Source organism: Oncorhynchus keta, chromosome 27 (assembly GCF_023373465.1).
Source record: "Oncorhynchus keta strain PuntledgeMale-10-30-2019 chromosome 27, Oket_V2, whole genome shotgun sequence".
Lineage (NCBI taxonomy): Eukaryota > Metazoa > Chordata > Actinopteri > Salmoniformes > Salmonidae > Oncorhynchus > Oncorhynchus keta.
The window spans coordinates 40,943,397-40,959,562 of NC_068447.1; the positions used below are offsets into that span (position 1 = coordinate 40,943,397).

A 16,166-nucleotide genomic window follows, 5' to 3' on the forward strand; every position below is an offset into this window, starting at 1 on the left:
AAAAAACACAAAAAGACAAGGAAATTTACAATCCAACTTTATTTTGGCAACTTTTGCCCAGTTTGCGTCCAATATACACTTATTTCTTGCCAAAAGCTATAGTGTAGGCCTAACATTTGTTTTTATCCAGAGTGATTTACAGGAGCAATTCCGGGTTAGTGCCTTGCTCAAGGGCACATCGACGGATTTTTCACCTAGTCGGTTCAGTAATTCCTTTCGGTTACGAGCCCAACGCTCTTCGGCGCTAGACTACCTGGCGCCCCATTGGAAAGTATGACCCATCTCACACTGAACAACAATGTATTCATGATCTACAATTTACATGTAGCTTTATTTTGTTTAATTACCAACAATGTCAATGAGAACAACTAAATCTACACAATATCAACAACCAAGATATCTTTGGTAAATCATTAGGATTGGTAAACATTCACTCAAATATCTTAAGTGATCAATGTACACAATAAAAACGGACATAAAACATTATATAAACAACTTGATTGTACCCACATAAAATAATCCTGGTTTCCATCATTATTTGTGGAATGGCAATATACTACAGTAACAAACATTTACTTGTTTTAACATTTACCTATTTAACATTTAACACAAACCCCCTGAATTTGATTATTGTTTTTTGATAACACAATGTTGTTGGTATCATCTACGATGATTCGAGGAGTAATGTTTGAAAGGCACAGTTTGGAGGAAAATATGTGATTAACTTCACACAATCCAAAAATAATAGCCAAAAATTATAATTTGGCAGAGGTTTTGAATATTGTTGTTTTGATAACCTCATTTGCAGTGGGCAAATAATTACGCAAATGAACACAAATTGTAAAAAATAAAATAATAATTCAGCATTAGGAGTACCACAATTACATATAGTTTTGTTAATACAGTATTTGACCACATTCAGCATGGCATAAGGGTGCATATATCTGACTGAATTGGAAATGCAGTTGTCACTTCTTGAAGCAGTCTTTACTTATCAAAACAAATAGTGCAACTTCTGTCATTTAGTATTACAAGAAAAACAGAAAAATAAATGTGTTAAAAGACTGGACCAAATATTCCAAGAGCGACACTATACTGTACTTCTGCTGAGCAGCCTACAACCATGCCATCCAGTGTGTTGGCATTCAAGTGACCAGATTAAAGAAGTTCGTCCCAAATGATAAACTCAAAGAGCTTTATAAAACGATAACATCGTAGTATGTTAATCATTAAAAAATATGTATAATGTTGCTAATATTTGAAGCTCTTCAAAATTACTTACCTACAAATGTATTCAGTACTTATTGGAGGCATTTTTCTTTGTTGGCCATTTTACAGTAAATAATACAAATATTTACATACTTAAACATCCGTTAACCGTATAGTACATGAGCATATGCTGACTGGTCATATATCCAGGAAAATGTAAAGAATACATTCCGTTGGCATTCTGGATATGATTGTGACCCACCCGTATAACAAGTAGCACTGTAGTCCATCAGAAGAGGATTGCATAGTGAGGTTGGAAGAAGAAAACAAATCATTAAAACAGTTTGAGCTGCTTGGTTTTTGTGTTTGTTAAGAAGGGAAAAAAAGGCACAATGATACAAGTGTCCTGAGTTAGATCAGGCCATTCAGGCCTCTGGTTTGGCAAAAAAACAACAACACTTTATTCATATTCATTTGGAGTGATTGCAGTACTCTACGGTATTTTGGCTCAGAGTTGTCAGACACTGATTGACAGACAGACAGATGCTCAGAGTAAAGGCCTTAGAATGTCATGAAGTGCTCGTCTGAAACAAATACACTGCATGTGTCTCTGGCTGGTGAGCATACAAATACAATGTTATATGAATAGAATGTTAATTTTCTATTTCTATGTTGGTGCGTATGTTCTGGGCCACGTGCTGGCTAGTATGGCAGTGAGAGCAGGGTCCTCTCCCGTATCCATCATGGCACTCTTAGCTCCCCCAGTCTGATGTAGATGTCTTCAGCCTGACTCAGGTCTTCAAACACCGGCAGCAGGTGGAGCAGCTCCGAATCCTCCACATCATCAAACCAGGACACCACAGGAACCTAAGGGGGCAACAGAGAAACCATTCACTCACTTACTAATGCTTTGTTTGCAGTGTTAGGGTATTGACAAATTGTATATTCTTGTTTTGTGCTAAATCTTAAGTTCATATTCTGTTAACTCAAACCCAAATAATAATGTAGTTGACTCATCCTATACTCATGCAGCGCATTCGGAAAGTATTCAGACCCCTTGACTTTTTCCACATTTTGTTACGTTACAGCCTTATTCAAAAATGTATGAAATTGTTTTCCCCCTTCATTAATCTACACACAATACCCCATAATGACAAAGCAAAAACAGTTTCGTTTTTTTGCAAATGTATTTCTTTTAAAACACCTGCGCTAAATTCAATTCAGACCCTTTACTCGGTACTTTGTTGAAGCACCTTTGGCAGTAATTACAGCCTCATGTCTTCTTGGGTATGATGCTACAAGCTTGGCACACCTGTATTTGGCAACTTTCTCCCATTCTTCTCTGCAGATCCTCTCAAGCTCTGTCAGGTGGGATGGGGAGTGTCGCTGCACAGCTATTTTCAGGTCACTCCAGAGATGTTAGATCGGGTTCAAGTCCTGGCTCTGGCTGGGCCACTCAAGGACATTCAGAGACTTGTCCCGAAGCCACTCCTGTGTTGTCTTGGCTTTGTGCTTAGGGTTGTTGTCCTGTTGGAAGGTGAACCTTCACCCCAGTCTGAGCGCTGTAGAGCAGGGTTTCATCAAGGATCTTTCTGTACTTTGCACAATTCATCTTTCCTCAAATCTGACTAGTCTCCCAGTCCCTGGCGCTGAAAAACATCCCCACAGCATGATGCTGCCACCACCATGCTTTACTATAGGGATGGTTCCAGGTTTCCTCCAGACGTGGAGCTTAGCATTCAGGCCAAACTCTATGTGGGCTGTCATGTGCCTTTTACTGAGGAGTGGCTGCCGTCTGGCCACTCTACCATAAAGGCCTGATTGGTAGAGTGCTGCAGAGATGGTTGTCCTTTTGGAAGGTTCTCCCATCTCCACAGAGGACTTCTGAAGCTCTGTCAGAGCGACCATCAGGTTCTTCGTCACCTGACCAAGGCCTTTCAAACTACGCCCAATTGCGTAGTTTGGCCGGGCGGCCAGCCCTAGGAAGAGTCTTCGTGGTTCCAAACTTTTTCAATTTAAGAATGACGGAGGTCACTGTGTTCTTGGGGAACTCCAACACTGCAGAAATGTTTTGGTACCCTTCCCCAGATCTGTGCCTCGACACAATCCTGTCTCGAAGCTCTATAGAAAATTCCTTTGATCTCATGGCTTGGGACCTTATAACTGTGGGACCTTATATAGACAGGTGTTTGCCTTTCAATCAATTGAATTTACCACCGGTGCATTCCAATCAAGTTGTAGAAACATTACAAGGACGATAAAATGGAAACAGGATGCACCTGAGCTCAATTCCGAGTCTCATAGCAAAGGGTCTGAATACTTATGTAAATAAGGCATTTGTGTTTTTTTCTTTTTTATCTTTTTTAAAATTTGTAATAACTTTGCAAACATTTCTAAAAACCTGTTTTCGCTTTGTCATTATGGGTATTGTGTGTAGTTTGATGAGCAAAAAAATAAATGCAATCCATTTGAGAATAAGGCTGTAACGTAACAAAATGTGGAAAAGGGAAGGGGTCTGAATACTTTCCGAATGCTCTGTATGTGGCCAAAGGATAAATGGAAGTGAAAACACTAACATCTCAAAACAGACCGTTTAAAAAATGCTTGCCATTTCCTCATAGACGATGATGTCATCCTACTCGCCTGAATATTTTTTATGACGGGTATACGCCCACACCATTCCACAGAAAAGCTGCTTTTTAACTTACTTTATTAAAATTATTTTTAAGAAAAACTATTTCACTCATATTGTAATTAATAAGAGGTCATATTACATGGAAATCTGGGAACACTGGACAGTTATTTTAAGTGGAATATAAGGTTAAACCTTTAAAAAGTGAATAGAATAGAATGCAGTAAAATGTGAAATAAAATCATGTCAATTATCAGTTTGAATCCATAAAGCGGTCACAGTTGAGTTGAAAGAAGTTGAATGAAACCCAAACTCACAGCATTCTCAGGGTGGAAGATGTATGAAGCAGGAGAGTTGTCCAAGATGAGGGTCTTATGGAGCTCTCTGCCCAGTAGGCTGAGGTCTTTGACATAGAAACCCTGATGGAACACACAGGACTCCCGGAACAGCCGCGCCCGGAACACCCCACACTGATCCAACAGGTCAGTCACTGGGTCTGCATACTATGGGAGGGCAAGGAAATGGGGGGAGAGGGGGGGTCAGGGAATGCAGGAAAGGGCAAGACCAGAAGTGGGGAATGGAGAGTAAGGTGTCACCAAAGTTTACCCAAGCTACTAATAATGTACAATTGCGGTCAAATATTCGGGCACCCTTGCACTTTAAAATGGAGCTGAATGTTCCATTTTCTCTTTTCAAAACTGGTTGAATGGCTTTTTTTACCCTGTATGCACCTTTAACTTTTGGGCTCCCGAGTGGCGCAGCAGTCTAAGGTACTGCATCTCAGTGCTAGAGGAGCCACTACAGACCGTGGTTTGATTCCAGGCTGTATCACAACCGGCCGTGATTGGGAGTCCCATAGGGCAGCGCACAATTGGCCCAGCGTCATCTGGGTTAGAGTTTGGCCGGAGTAGGCCGTCATTGTAAACAATAATTTGTTCTTAATTGGCTTGCCTAGTTGAATAAAGGTTAAAGAAATTAAAAATATGTAACTTCCCACAGGTGAGATAAATAACACAATAAATGAGAATAAATTGCCTCCAACCAAATAAATGATTTATATTTAAGTCCAGGCGTTTTTTTGTTTTTACTTTGAAGTGTGAACACCATATTTTTTTTCCTATTTCAACTTATTTTTAAAGAAAAATAGAATTGTGCAAGGGTGCCAATATAGTTGACCACAAAAGTAACTACACGTTACATTGAAAATGTATGCTAGCTCCTTTATATGCAAATTCACAAAGCAGGTTTTGGCAATACAAAGGTCATCTAACACACGGGGAAAAGGCTACAGAGGGTTGGGAAAGAGGAAAAAACGTGTAAGACTTCCTAAATTAGTATTCAAAATTAAGAGTAATCTTCTCAAGAAGAATCATAGGGAAATGTCATAACAACACAATGTTTTATTATTATTTTTTAGCTTACCTTGGCAAGACTGGCAGTAAACAGAATACACTCAAACAGCTCTCCCATTCGCTGTAGGAACTCATCCACATACGGCCTCTTCAGCACATATACCTGAAACAAACACCTGGCATTAATGTTTTGTAACACTTTGCATTGTGTTGCCCTTATACCTAGCTATGTAATAACACTATACTTACTACAGTAACAACATTCTTATTACATTACTAATTGCTTTGAAATGACATAGTAACGGAGTATTATATTATTATTATAATAGTCACTCTTCCTCTGTAGTCATACTTATATTTGTTCCACATTATCTGAAATTGTTGTTGTCATTGTGTCCATTACCAGTTGCTGGTGGACAGTTCCTGAAACAAGTAATCAAGAACAGGCCGTGCATGTGTTAACCAGCCTATCCTGGATTACTTGAACCAGGCAGAGGCCCATGGTGAAGAATCCCGAACCAAACGACAGTACTCACATGCGCAGTTGTGCATATGCATTTTTTGCATGAAGTTCTGCATGCAAAGGACACAACACAGTGTTGAATTATTATCCCCGGTGCAGTGCATTGATGAGTGAATTCTGTTCCACATTTTCTCTAAAAGTGTGCTCTAAAATTGTGTGCTCTTATTTATGAAAAGTGAACTAACTATGCTGAAATGACTTCCTTCTTTTTTTTTACGCTTACACTTCCTTTCCCAGTCAACCTCACATCTGTCCACTAGAGGGCTCATAGCGCCCGTAACAAACCTCATCTGTCCTAAAAACACATCCTATTTTAAGCTCAGCAAACACTGAACTCTGAACACATCAACATACAGTACATGAACGCCAAGCTACCCGACTCGACAAGCGCACACATACTGCATTTAGTTCATATATTTTACCTGGTGTGTGGTCCCCTCAATCTCCACAGGCACTATGAAGTCTGCATTGCTAATAGGCTAAGGAAAGAACACAGAGGGAGCCGTTGAACATTCTAATGCAATTACATAAGATAAAATCACTAAGACCTGGACTATAATAACCACATAAATATAATATACACTACTGTTCAAAAATTTGGAGTCACTTAGTCCATGTTCAAATAACATCAAATTGATCAGAAATACAGTGTAGACATTGTTAATGTTGTAAATGACTATTGTAGCTGGAAACGGCTGATGTTTCTATGAAATATTTACATAGGCGTACAGAGGCCCATTATCAGCAACCGTCACTCCTGTGTTCCAATGGCATGTTGTGTTAGCTAATCTAAGTTTATAATTTTAAAATGATATTTATCATTAGAAAACCCTTTTGCAATTATGTTAGCACAGCTGAAAACTGTTGTTCTGATTAAAGAAGCAACAAAACTGGCCTTCTTTAGACTAGTTGAGTATCTAGAACCCAGCATTTGTGGGTTTGATTACAGGCTCAAATTGGCTAGAAACAAAGAACTTTCTTCTGAAACTCGTCAGTCTATTCTTGTTCTGAGAAATGAAGGCTATTCCATGAGAGAAATTGCCAAGAAACTTAAGATCTGGTGCAACGCTGTGTACTACTCTGTTCACAGAACAGTGCAAACTGGCTCTAACCAGAATAGAAATAGGAGTGTGAGGCCCCTGTGCACAACTGAGCAAGAGGACAAGTACATTAGAGTGTCTAGTTTGAGAAACAGACGACTCACAAGTCCTCAACTGGCAGCTTCATTAAAAAGTACCCGCAAAACACCAGTCTCAACGTCAACATTGAAGAGGCGACTCCGGGATGCTGGCCTTCTAGGCACAGTTCCTCGGTCCAGTGTCTGTATTCTCTTGCCCATCTTAATCTTTTCTTTTTATTGGCCAGTCTGAGATATGGATTTTTCTTTGTAACTCTGCCTAGAAGGACAGAATCCCAGAGTCGCCTCTTCACTGTTGACGTTGAGAGACTGGTGTTTTGCGGGTACTTTTTAATGAAGCTGCCAGTTAAGTACTTGTGAGTCATCTGTTTCTCAAACTAGACACTCTAATATACTTGTCCTCTTGCTCAGTTGTGCACAGGGGCCTCACACTCCTCTTTCTATTCTGGTTAGAGACAGTTTGCGCTGTTCTGTGAAGGGAGTAATACACAGCGTTGTACCAGATCTTCAGTTTCTTGGAAAGTCCTCGCATGGAATAACCTTCATTTCTCCGAACAAGTTTCATAATAAAGTTCTTTGTTCCTGGCCATTTTGAGCCTGTAATCGAACCCACAAATGCTGATGCTCTAGATACTTAACTAGTCTAAAGAAGGCCAGTTTTATTGCTTCTTTAATCCGAACAACAGTTTTCAGCTGTGCCAACATAATTGCAAAAGGGTTTTCTAATGATCAATTAGTCTTTTAAAATTATAAACTTGGATTAGCTAACACAATGTGACATTAGAACACAGAAGTGATGGTTTCTGATAATGGGCCTCTGTACGCCTATGTAGATATTCCATTTTTTTTTTAAATCAGCCGTTTCCAGCTACAAAAGTAATTTGCAACATTAACAATGTCTACACTGTATTTCTGATCAATTTGATGTTATTTTAATGGAAGAAAAAAAATAGCTTTTCTTTCAAAAACAAGGATATTTCTAAATGACCCCAAACGTTTTAACGGTAGTGTACATATAACAAAGAAAAACATGATTAACTTTATGATATTTCCTCTTGACGACTGTTGAATCAAATACCCATACAAAACCCTTTAACAGTGAGTTGACAACAAGCAGTAGTTACAGTGAGAGTTAAATAAAGGTCAGTAGCTACCTTGAATGAGCTATGCACCAGTGTTTCATCCAGGTCTATGACCACGCATATCTTCCCCTGGTCCTGAGGTATCATCTCCGGCAGCAGGCTGGGTCCAGATGAGAGCTGTGGTGGAGGAGACAAGAGTACAGACCAAGGTCACTACTGTATCTGTACAGAGCACTCATTGGGAACAACAACACATCTTGCCCGTTTTATTAGGCTGGCTTTATGCTTCATCAACACTTCCTCACTCTACTACCATTAAAAATCAAATTACATTTATAGATTTCCACCAACCAATGCAACTACATCATAATAACAGTGTCGCAGTGTAACACCTGTGGGCTGTTGACAGCAGATGGACTTGATAGGCTATAGGGTCTATACTGTACATATACATGTTACATCAGATTCAATTCAGAGACGCAAACAATACCCAGGCCTCACAACAGATACTGCTGCCTCACTGCTTCTGTGCTGCCTGGAGGACACTAGGTAATATGAACAAACATGAAGCTCATTAGCCCCTGGTTACATGGCGCTAACGCCCATCTACACCTGACAGCCTCACAAGTGGCCAGTGGGCAACAACACCTTTTCATGCTTCTGTACACATCGGTTACGACACACCGGGTACTAAATACTGTACATCTCGAACATATCTTATGTCTCCCACATGAACTGACATGCACATCACATTATCCACTCTTTGTAGGCTCTCTGCACCTCTGTTTTGCCTTAGTGGATTGCAATTCACTCAGCTGTCTTATCCTAGGAGATCTATGTGAACAGACCTAAAAACTCTGTAGCCGCCAACCGTCATGGTGGTGTTCAAGATGTTCACAACAGGTGCAGCAGCTACTCCATATTGCAACATGCTGTTATAACATCCACGGGCAATAATCCCACACATTCTCACGGGACAATAGGTATTGCTCAACAGAGGAAAGCAGTTATTTTATGCTTTTCCTGCAATTACGCTGGAGTAGTTAGAACATGTGATGAGGCACTTGACAGTGGTAAAATAAAAAGGTTTGACAAAAAAACACTTAGTTGTACACACAAGAGTATCATATCCTATAATAAAGGCTAACATGGCAAATTATAATGTTGTCACGCCCTGACCTTAGTTATCTCTGTTTTCGTTATTATTTTGGTTAGGTTAGGGTGGGGTGGGTATGCTTGTTTTGTCTTGTCTAGGTTTTTTGTATATCTATGGGTTTTGTAAGTCTAGGTAATTTTATGTCTATGGTGGCCTGAATTGGTTCCCAATCAGAGGCAGCTGTTTATCGTTGTCTCTGATTGGGGATCCTATTTAGGTAGCCATTTTTCCTTTTGGTTTTGTGGGTTCTTGTCTATGTGTAGTTGCCTGTCAGCACATTAAAAGAAGAATGTATGCATATCACGCTGCACCTTGGTCTCCTCCATACAACGAACTAGACAAATGTGTGAAACTTTGTGGCAAATTTTTATTTATTTAGACTCTGCTTAAAGTGTCCAAACAAGCTTTGCAAACAAAACAAAATGCAAAATGACACTTTTTAGGCTACAAAAAAGTCCCATACTTGGTTGAAATACAGCAAACAACAGTCCATACACTATTTCTGATATGGATAATTACAACAACAATGCTGCCGTGATGCCGAGAGGAATAAATTATGTTACCTTGACAACATCCCCATTGTCCTGTGGCTCCAGCAATGCATCCTGGGAAGGTGGTAGTGGTTTGGGGGCAGCCTGTGCTCCTCTGAGGCAACAGAAAAGTGCTTTGAAGAGGTTACAACTCCTAGGCTTCTTCGGAGAAGACCTGCTCACCTGGCCTGTCATGAGGGCAAAAATAAGAATGCTTTTAATGTGCGTGAAAATTAGCTGTGACATAACCAAGCTTTTGATTCAAACTGAGTGATATGAAAATTATATTCACAAACACATTATGCTCATTCTCACACGGCAATGAAGGTTCTTATAAGCCAAGTAGATGGATGGGGTGAGGGAAATGAATGTTGTACATTTCTTTTCCCATGAAGAAGTAAGAAGGATTTCCCCCATTTTGAGAGACATCGTTGCTGTACATAACGTAGAATGAACTCCTTGCTCCCTTTACGAAAGGGAGCAAGGACACACACGCATACACGCACACACACACACACACACACACACTCTGGGTTTAATGAGGTTGCTGCTGCTGGAAGGGGCTGGTACATGTTATATAATCACAGAGAGGGCGGGAAAACCCACACTCTTCACTAGGCAGTGACTGCGTCTCAAATGGCAGCCTATTCCCTATTGAGTGCATTACTTGTATCCAGGACCCTGTGGCACTGGTCAGAAGTTGTGCATAGGGAGTAGGGTGCCATTTGGGACACAGGCAGTACTTTCTGCTGTAGAAAACACAGACAGAAAACATTCCAACCATTTCACTGACTCTCCTGGAACAAGACCTCTGGCTGGAGCGGAGCAAGCCGAAGTCAGTCACACCTCAATGCTCCAAGCCCCCTTTGATCAGTCACTGTAAAAATCTGTCCTAGTTCACATAGGTTCCACTACTGGGGGAAATTAGCATCTATTATTTGGTTGGATTGGATATGCATAGCACCTATGTTAATATACAGTACCAGTCAAATGTTTGGAAACACTGACTCGTTCAAGGGGTTTTTCTTATTTTTTTTTACTATTTTCTACATTGTAGAATAATAGTGAAGACATCAAAACTATTAAATAACACATATAGAATCATGTAGTAACCCAAAAAAGTGTTAAACAAATCCAAATATATTTTAGATTTTAGATTCTTCAAAAGTAGCCACCCTTTGCCTTGATGACAGCTTTGCACACTCTTGGCATTCTCTCAACCAGATTCATGAGTAGTCACCTGGAATGCTTTTCCAACAGTTGTGAAGAAGTTGCCACATATGCTGAGCACTTGTTGGCTGCTTTTCCTTCACTCTGTGTTCCAACTCATCCCAAACCATCTCAATTGGGTTGAGGTCGAGTGTTTGTGGAGGCCAGGTCATCGATGCAAAACTCCATCACTCTCCTTCTTGGTCAAATAGCCGTTACACAGCGTTGAGGTGTGTTGGGTCATTGTCTTGTTGAAAAACAAATGCTAGTACCACTAAGCACAGACCAGATGGGATGCAGAATGCTGGGGTAGCCATGCTGGTTAAGTGTGCCTTGAATTCTAAATAAATCACAGACAGTGTCACCAGCAAAGCACCCCCACACCATTACAACTCCTCCTCCATGCTTCACGGTGTGAACCACACATGCAGAGATCATCCTGCTCTGCATCTCACAAAGACATGGCTGTTGGAAATAAAATCTCAAATTTGGACTCATCAGACCAAAGGACAAAATTCCACTGGTCTAATGTCCATTGCTCTTGTTTCTTGGCCCAAGCAGGTCTCTTCTTATTATTGGTGTCCTTTAGTAGTGGTTTCTTTGCCACAATTCAACCATGAAGGCCTGATTCACGCAGTCTCCTCTGAACAGTTGATGTTGAGATGTGTCTGTTACTTGAACTCTGTGAAGCATTTATTTGGGCTGCAATTTCGGAGGCTGGTAACTCCAATGAACTTATCCTCTGCAGCAGAGGTAACTCTGGGTCTTCCGGATTGACTGACCTTCATGTCTTAAAGTAATGATGGACAGTCATTTCTCTTTGCTTATTTGAGCTGTTCTTGCCATAATATGGACTTGGTCTTTTACCAAATAAGGCTATCATCTGGGGGCCCACAGAGCACTAGGGCCCAGTGCCATTTTCAACATTGTCTCTATAAAATAAAATATTTGTTGTAACAATATTTGAAGGGCACCTACATAAGGACAGATTCATAATGGAAGTGCTTTAGCATTTCTAAAATGTAATTGTCAAACAACTACAAGGGGAAATTTGCAGTATTCGTGTAGTTGTTAGCATAGCTAAGCATTTATGAAATGCTCATGTACTGCTTATGAATGTGTTATGTATGGAGTTATGAGTGTGTTATGAAGTCCTTATATGGATTTTAGGTACTGTTCAAATAAAGTGTTACCGAAATTGTTTAGAACTGACCTGTATAGGCATATTGCCCATCAGTGTACATGTAATAGTAAAAATGATTGATGTTGTGGATATCCTTCATCAACATAAACATAACATGCTAGTGCCAAAAGGGGGGAAAGAACCTCTGAGCATAGGGGTCCAAAGCCATTTTAAAGGGTCGAAAAGCCTATAGTTGAATATATGAAAACAATATTCTAATAAAAGAGAAGGGAAAAAACAACAACAACAAAAAAACTATATATAATAATCTATAATATTTTTCTCTGCTGAGCAAACATAGGAGCAGAAGGGTTTATCCCATCACACATAATCTGGTATTGTACCATTATCAAAGAGCAGTACACAGTGGCGTACCACAGTTTCGCAGGCCCGCAAGGTCTGAGCACATTTTTATTTGCAGTTTTATAGCTAATCTCATACTATTCTCCACATTTTGCAATGAGGACGAAAGAATTTAGCATTTTTAAAACGAATTTCCTGGAATTCTACACATATTGCCAAAGGTCTCGAGAGAAAAATGTGCAGTTTTATAGCTAATCTCACGCTATTCTACACATTTAGCCCGTTTTACAGCTAATTTCCCATAATTCGATTTTTTTTGCCATGGTTTATATGCTATCTGCATTTGGGGGGGTTGAGGGCCCCCAAAACTATAGGGCCCAGTGCCATTAGAGTATCAGGCCTATCCTTTAATTCAAACCAAAGTGCCAGAAGCATAAAAACAACGGATCTTTGAAACCGCGCTTTACAATGGGCGGAGGAGGGAGAAGGGCATGTGTTTGTGCATACCACTGTCAACACCGACTGCGGTACCTGGCATTTCTACGGTTATGCTTGTCATCTTTCATCAGCAACCGTTTTAGGTTTAATTTCCAACAGCCAAAGGAAAAAAACACATACACTTGCCAATCTTTATATCGTACATTGTATCGTACAGGCCTTTGATATATGCGGTATTTTTCGAATGAGATTCGGATAGTGTACCACACCGGCGCGCATTGATCTGCCTTGATGTATTTGTCTCCAGGCTGAGCCTGCGAACAAAAACAAGACATGGCTGTGCTGTGTGTATGGCTCTAGACAGATGTGACAGTAATATGGAAATGTGCCATACAACAACTAGAAAATAAGATAAAGCATAAATCATAAACACAGGGCAGGCTAAATGCTGGGGTGGTTTGGTTTACCATTTTACGCGCGAAAATATAAGTCTGTCAATTTATTAAATTATTATTATTATTAACTATAAACATATCCCTAAATGTATAGTAAGATGGCATTAGATAACCTTGTTTTGATCCATAGAAATACCATAACATCAACAAAACGGAATCATTTGATTGTCTTGAAAGTCCAATAATGTGCGTAAATAGGTAAGAAATATTGATTTGGCTAACAAACACTGTTTTAATATCCTTTGCAGGTTTGAGTTCGTGATTACATACCAAATCTAATGCAGTTTTTCAAACAGCCTTTACTCTCGCATTGTCAAAAATGTGTTTGAACCAGAGGGGAAACACTTTCCAATTATACAGGTGTTCCATAATAACTGAAAATCAATCCATGTTCAGCATCAGTTGCATGTGTGGGTTTGAAACACCATGAAATATAATATAAACACTTAATATAGCCTATTTGTATGCAAGATTAATCTAATGTGTAGTAGGCTGCATAGCCGACAGTCAAGAGCAGTGCGCTCTAGAATGTCGCGCGCAATGTCCGCGACGTTGGAACTGTCAAATGGACGTGCTGGAAACATGTTTAGATCAACCTTATATTTCATAACTTAACGAACCTTCTCCATATCAAATCAACCCATGTTTAATCATAACAAACAATAGAAACGGGAGCATATCCTACCTGTTTTCGGCGACAATTGAACGTCTTCTTTCTGCACTTGAGTGATGATAGAACTTTCCATCTGACAAACACAGAGCCCTCAAAATCCAATCCGTTACCCAAACAGAGATAAGCAGCCTTCATTAGGTTATGTTGACAAGTTACTAAAGGATTGCTTTGATAACTGTCATCCGTGTGTGTCTGTGTTGGATTTGTAAGAGGCTACATTTCATCAGCAACAATGTTTCTTTATTCCTCGCTTCTTCTGTTGTCCACACATGGGAGGGGCAGGGCGCTTGGATATGTTTTCGTCGTTGCGATTCCCTCTGCTGCGCCTCTCGGTTTACTTTATCACTAGTATATTTCCCGAACGGCCCCTTCCTGTCTCTGCGAAGTCCTCAATTTTCACTCCAACAACATGGAGAATACAGGCGAAAGAAGAAAAACAACCGAGGAAATGGGGCAAGGGGGCGGTTTCAAGTTCCCCTTACAATAGATAAACAACACCGTCAAAATGGAATGATTACTGAGAGGAGGAGAATAAAACAGATTACACCGGCGGTAATATTTCTGAAAATGAAAAATAGTTATGAATAGAATTCTATTTTAAATGTGAGACTTGTTTTTCCCCCAGTGCTTTGTTTTTCTTCGGCGGGACTTCAAGGGTGCCTTGAAACCGTTGCTAGCTTCGGATTGGATTTTTGAAAAATGGGAGTTGCAAAGGCATTCTTCGCTATTCTGCACGCTCCACACCAAAATCATTCCAGCGCTGGTTTTGTCACAAATCGATATAATATGATTGAAATCAATTGCATTATTCAATTACGCAAAAAAGATCAACATATAATTATAATATGAATAATAATAATAAATAGTTTTATTTGATATTGTCATTGATATTATCAATCTTTAATTCATTGAAATACACAGTACTTCAGTAATTGCAGTAATGACAAAAGAACATTACTTCTGGTCATAAGAATCATTCAAGTTTATGCACAGTATATGATTGTTTCCTTTTTTTTGCTAAATATATGTATGTGCATCGTAACTATGATAATCTGTTTTGTTGTAATTTGCCAGCACTACAACCTGACAACACTTCCTAATATGCAGATCATTGAAGAGGTAGCCAAGCATTTTTTAAATTGTGAATTGCAGTGCAGTGCATCACATACTTCGTGAGTTTCACTGTTGTTTCTATTTTTGATTGCTGACCAAAAAATACATTACACCAGCACTACACAACCCACAGAAATTGATGAATGAATGTATTTCTTGATGCATTTTTAATTGCTTTTGACAGCTATGAGATGCTGAGCATCCACCGGTGTGTGTTGTAGCTCAGTGTGGTCCTCTGAAGATCAGCTGGTAGAGTATGGCGCTTGCAACACCAGAATTTGGTTTTGATTCCCAGGACCACCCATACGTAAAATATATGCATGGATGACTGTATGACTGCTTTGGATGAAAGCATCTAATAATGGCCATATACTATACAATAACATTTTCAACAGCACCAGTGAGTGAATTTCAGAACACTCTCCTTTAGTGCAGTCCCGGGCGCATTGAGCTGTGAATGTCTCTATGGGATGTGAGGTAGGTGTATGCTGTGCCTGTGAATGAATGGAAAGAAGATCTCCCCAGACTAAATGTTTATGGACATGCACACAGAGGGAAATAAATCAGGGAATTCTGCATCTCTTGTGGTTGTGGAATGTTTTGGAAGCAAACCTGTGTGTCCTAACAGGAGCACTGAGCTAAGGAGGCAAAAGTGAGGACAGGAAGCAAAATACAAAATATGCTAGTCAGGTTAGTCATAAAGAAACAACACTAAAGCAGAGAAATAAAAAATCTGTGGCTCTACTGCCAGAATCGTGAATCCGGGAACAGAACCCGAACCACATAACCAAGTCCAAGTCGTGAACAAGAATGGCACAGCTGTTTACATTCCTGCGTTGACTGTTTTTAGACAGCAACACAGATGCAATGTGAAGTAATGTAACATTTGCATGAACTGGATGACCTGGAAAATGTCATGAGGTTCGAAGTTGAACTGGATACCTGATTACACGAATGAAACTTTCAAACTCCTGGTCATGTTGTCTTTGCATTCCTCCAAGCTAAGAGAGACATACACACAGCGAGAGAGAGAGAGAGAGAGAGAGAGAGAAAGAGAGAGAGAGAGAGAGAGACAGCAAAAGAGAGAGAGAGAGGGAGAACTATAAAGACACAGAGAGAGAGAGGAGTTGGGCAGCTGGTGCTGAGGCCCTGTGTTGATTCTGACTTTCA

At 39.9% G+C, this 16,166-nt stretch overlaps 1 protein-coding gene across 1 annotated transcript; it reads right to left on the reverse strand.

The window, feature by feature from the left end:
* Positions 1-21: 21 nt before the first annotated feature.
* LOC118360059 (carboxy-terminal domain RNA polymerase II polypeptide A small phosphatase 2-like) lies at positions 22-14,544 on the reverse strand. Its single transcript, XM_035739122.2, has 7 exons — positions 13,896-14,544; positions 9,656-9,810; positions 8,009-8,113; positions 6,139-6,195; positions 5,264-5,356; positions 4,159-4,344; positions 22-2,076 (listed from the first exon to the last, which is right to left on the reverse strand). Exons 1-7 carry the CDS (start codon positions 13,954-13,956, stop codon positions 1,951-1,953), a joined length of 783 nt encoding a protein of 260 aa, XP_035595015.1. The 5' UTR covers positions 13,957-14,544; the 3' UTR covers positions 22-1,950.
* Positions 14,545-16,166: the final 1,622 nt, after the last annotated feature.